General features: G+C 38.1%; 1 protein-coding gene across 1 annotated transcript in view; it reads left to right on the top strand.

The window, feature by feature from the left end:
- The window catches only part of PAM (peptidylglycine alpha-amidating monooxygenase), a 212,829-nt gene that overhangs the window by 122,002 nt on the left and 85,796 nt on the right, over window positions 1-5,031 (top strand). The window contains exon 11 of the mRNA XM_045285191.1: window positions 325-428. Coding sequence (XP_045141126.1) covers window positions 325-428 — 104 coding nt within the window. The remainder of the gene's footprint in view (window positions 1-324; window positions 429-5,031) is intronic.

The following is a 5,031-nucleotide window of genomic DNA, read 5'->3' as shown; positions in this document are numbered from 1 at the left end:
AGAAATGATGTACAAATGCGCTTTACACAATTGATGTGTGTATGGATTGGGATAACAGTTGTATGAGCCCCTAATAAAATGTTTTTAAAAAAATTTGAACTATAAGTTTAAAAAAAAAACTCAGATAATTGTACTAAAATACACTTATTCTGAGTTTCATTGAGTATATTTGTCATTATTCAAAGTTTAATATAAAGAAGGATCTATTAAAGATAAACTCTTTTTACAGAAGTTATGTGTAACTATAGCCTACTCTTTTCAGGAACCTCTGTTCTATATTTTATTAGTCGTTTTAATAAATCATTGTTTTGGTCTTCTTGGCAGGCTTTCTACCCAGTGGAACACCCAGTAGATGTAAGTTTTGGTGATGTACTGGCAGCAAGATGTGTATTCACTGGAGAGGGAAGGACAGAGGCCACTCACATTGGGTATGATTCTTCCAGTTTTGCTCCTTGGAGATTTTGTGGTTGTGACTGTAGGTGGCAGTTATCAGATGTGAATGAGCTGTACCTTTTTTCTCGTCTTTAACAGGAGCTCTCGGGGGTTATGCATTGGGGTGCTAGCCAAAGGGCTCCCACATGAGAAAGATGGGGCTGTCTGCTGCCGTAACTAGTCACTCTGAGTCAGAATTGGCTCAGTGACCGAGAATGGTTGACTGTTGTGTACCATTTTGTCCTTCTTTAACTAAGCAAGTGAATTGATGCCCGAAGCTGTGCTTGTTTCTGCATTCCTTCTTTCTTTCTGCTTGTTGAGGGTATCAGCCTCGCCCCAAGAGTAATTACCGCAGGAGTCACTTGGACTCATTTTAATAAAGAAAAATAAAATGATTCTGATTTTTTTCTCCAGTGTACTTTTTGCCCATATTCAAATTAAGGCAAATATATGGGTTCTGCATTTCATGGTACTTATTTAATAGTCAAGAATCCCTGGTGATGCAATGGTAAAGTGCTCGGATGTTAACCACAAGGTTGAGGGTTGAAACTTACCCACTAGTTCACCAAGAGAAAAGATTACAGCCTCAGAAGCCCCGTGGGGCAATTCTCTGTCCTACAGGGCTCTCTGAGTCAGAACCTGCCGGAAAACCTCACAACAAGAATCAGAACCGTCTTCTCTCTATTAAGACGTTTACATATTTAACATTTTTCTGGTGCTTTAGTCCACTAAGTGGGAATAATAATATGCAAAATAAGATGTGAGAGCTTTTAAATAGTTCTCTAGTTAACTAGTTAACTAGTTCAAAATACTGAGCCTCCTCAAGTCAGTATATTTGACAACACTAAATAAAATTTTGAAGTGCTTATGAATTTTTCCAAAAAGCTTTACCTAAATAAAATGAAAGATAAAGTCTGTTATCCTTCTTTTTGTTAGAAAAGAGCCAAGAAGCCCCTTTTACATGTTAAACTAGGTTATAAAATATTTACAGATGGAGCATAGAAACTCACGTTTTCAATCATTTATCTCCTGATCACAAAGAAGTTAGAAGGCAGGCCTCTGAAAGCAGACCTGGGCTGCACTGGAGGTGATTGTTAGGGTAACAGCACTAAATATTGTCAGAGGAAAGGAACCTGCTGGTGTAAGGAAGAAGGCGGCATTTTATCTAACAGAGTTTCCATGTTAGTAAATATCCATATTTTAAGAGTAATGATAGAAAAATATATCGATTTATATTGTCTCCAACAGCTCTGCTTTGGGGAAAGGGACTTGAGGGCAGCGATACAATGAGTTATAGGACATGGACATGGTAAGAAAAAGATTTGTAGAAGAAGAAAAGTAGACAAAACTAGATTTAAAGAATAGAAACTGACTTTCACTTCTTAGAAATCTTTAAGTATAGGAAACAATATGATTCAGAGGCTATTGATTAACTGTTTTATGTCATTGTAGAGCCATAGAGGCGTAAATGCCACTGCATTATTTGTATTAATCTTTGAAATGGGTAAATAAGCAGGGTAGTGGAAAAAAAAGGGTTTTGTTTGTTTTGATTTTGCATATTACATGCTATTGGTTTACAAATTTAAGTATGGAACAAGTGGAAGATTTTCTTTGTGGTTTTTTGTTGTTTATTTGTTTTATCTAGCGGTCTCTTCACAATATCAGGGGTCTGGTATCTTGGACTAATGTCTACTGTGTGAGTTTCCCTGCAAAGCAATTTCCCCATAGAAATTAATGACTTGTTATAATACCAGGATGAGAGAAGAAGTGAGCTCCAGAGGCTTCTCTCCGTTTCATGAGTCCAGAACAATCCTTGTCTGTTTGAAATGTACATTTTGCTTTAAGTAATAACCCAAAATGACTACAGTAATCTATCCTTTTGTAAATCTCATGTGGGTTAAAAGAAATGCCATTTTTGTACTACAGATGAAATGGATAAAAAAATAATGGGAAATTAAGTTGTTGGGGTAAGTCTGTAGTCGGCATACTTAATTTACGCCACAGAAGCAATTTTGCCCCCCAGTGGAATGACACGCTAGAACAAATGAGAATAAGTGTAAATGTGAATAACAGCCCTCACTGAGGGTAATGCATCGTTTCCTGTAGCCATTTGAGAAAGGTAGCGTCTACGTGGATCTGCTTTGTGAAGTAATGGGTCCCATCTCCCTAGAGTGCTGTAAGATCAACTGCGAATGTGGACAATAAAACAAGTATATTACATATCTTAATGAAATGGTTCTCTGCAAATCTCCTCTACATATTTTCTCTTCTCATCTAGCCCTTAAGCTGCACACACAAACTTATACTCCCACTGGGCAAAGAGGCTTGAACCTAAAGCCTAGAACAGACAGAAATGGCTATTGTCTAAGAGTAGTTTGGATAGAAAGCCATCTACGTTCCGTTTCACGGCAGTACCTGGGAACTCGGTTTCACTGGAACGTAATGTTAACAATGCCCTACAAAAATGTCCTCTCAAATGATTCTTCCGTCTCAGTTCAGTTTGATCCTATAGTAAGATGAAAGTTCTAGAATGAAAGGAGAAACTCTTCTTTGGTTAAGACAACTATGTAAACTAATACATCCATTTTTTTTTAACTTTTATTTTAAATTTAACTGACTCTCGAGCCATAAGTTTTTGCTTCATCAGTTTCTTCTGGGAGATCTTTTTCTTCTGTGCAGCCTCCTTTTCTGGTCTAGTAACAATTTGTCCCTTTTCAGGAAGGACTATTTCCGTGTGGCAGGGGAGTTCATGTATAGTGTGATCCAACCAGGAGCTCTGTAGGTCTGCCAGCGGTGCATCTTGGGGGCTTTGTTCACTTGGATGCTGAATGACCTGAGAATTCATATCTAAACCCTCACATTCAGCATTACTGTCTGCAATTTTTAATATGTGCAACAAAAATTCAGCACTCTTTTTGGGCCACCACCCTGGGTCCAACCCCGCTGTTTGACCTGGGCACACCCACCAACGCCACCATTGTAATGTAAAAGGGCACATACTGCTTCTGCAAATACTTGGTGGCTTTCCTTATATGCGTACCCTTAATGGCCTGGGCAGTTTCACAGGTGTTCTTAAAATGGACCCAAAGATTCAGCCCTCTTGATTTGCATGATTTTGTGGGGTTTCTGGGTCAGTGAGTAACAGACCATTTTGGCAGGTCACCTCAGGCCTCTATGAGAAGAGTTAAAAAGTCTTTTTTATAAAATATTGGTGCTAAATATATATTGGTACTAATTTTGCCATACCAGGATCTATCTCAAAATGCATACTTTAAGGATAAGGTAGATTTAATACAGCAATTACTAATAGATATACTTAATGGTAAAATATTTTTATCTAGATGCAGTCTATTTCTTTTTCAGTAGATTGGTACAACTTTGTTTAAGATGCTATATAATGTATCTTAGACAAAATTCCAACAACCCTCAGATTTTAAACATGTAAGTCTAACATTTCCTAGTCAAATGTTGGTTTTAATATATAGTAATAGTGGACCTTTCTTTGCATAAAAAACATTAAAGGAAAACTTCCAGCTACACTAAAACATGTTTAACCTAATAACACAATAATAGTATTTTTATGAGTGTTACAAAGTGGTGCCATATGTTATTATGAACCATTGTTACGGACCTCAAATTTTTAATAGATTTCATAAGGATTGGTTATATGTCAGGGACTCCCTATATGTACAACCTGGTACTAATAGCTCTATAAAGTAGCAATACTTTGGTTCTGGCTGCAAAAAATAAATATTTTACATTCAATATGTTACTTCTCAAAGTTCATATTCTCCAATTCGAGCCAAAATTCATCTGACATCAGCAGTGATATCTCTTGTCCCACGTCCTCTTCTGGCCTGAACTTCTGGCAGTTCCTTTATCAATGCACTGTTGCAACTGTTTCTTTATTCTTTTTTTTGTTTTGTTAGTTTTTTGTTTGGGATTTTTTTATTAAATACTTTTATTGGGGGCTCTTACATCTCTTATCACAATCCATACATTCATCCATTGTGTCAAGCACATTTGTACGTATGTTGCCATCATCATTCTCAAAACACCTGCTTTCTACTTGAGCCCTTGGTATCAGCTCTTCGTTTTCCCCCCTCCCTCCCTTACCCTCCCTCCCTCAGGAACCCTTGATAAGTTAGATTACTATTTTCATATCTTACATCATCCTCTGTCACCCTTCACCCACTTTTCTGTTGTTCGTCCCCCTAGGAGGGGGCCATATGTCGATCCTTGTGATCAATATCCCCTTCCTCCCCCAACTTAACCCCCATCCTTCTGGTATCTCTATTCTCATTGTTGGCCCTGAGGGGTGTATCTATCCTGGATTCCCTGTGTTGCAGGCTCTCATCTGTAGCCCTGTGAATGCTCTGATCTAATCCAGTTTGAAAGGTAGAATTGAGGTCATGATAGTGAGAGGAAGGAAGCACCAAAGAACTACAAGAGAGTTGTGTTTCATCAGTGTTATACTGCCCCCTGACCGGCTCACCTCTTCCCTGTGAAGGATGTTCAATTGTCTACAGATGGGCTTTAGGTCTCCACTCCTCATTTCCCCCTCCCCGCCCTATTCACATTGGTATGATTTTGTTCTGA

This window comes from Echinops telfairi, unplaced genomic scaffold (genome assembly GCF_000313985.2).
Source record: "Echinops telfairi isolate 266 unplaced genomic scaffold, ASM31398v2 ScPeMD7_7469;HRSCAF=8507_1, whole genome shotgun sequence".
In the NCBI taxonomy this organism is placed as follows: Eukaryota; Metazoa; Chordata; class Mammalia; order Afrosoricida; family Tenrecidae; genus Echinops; species Echinops telfairi.
This window is presented reverse-complemented; position numbering and strand designations above follow the sequence as displayed.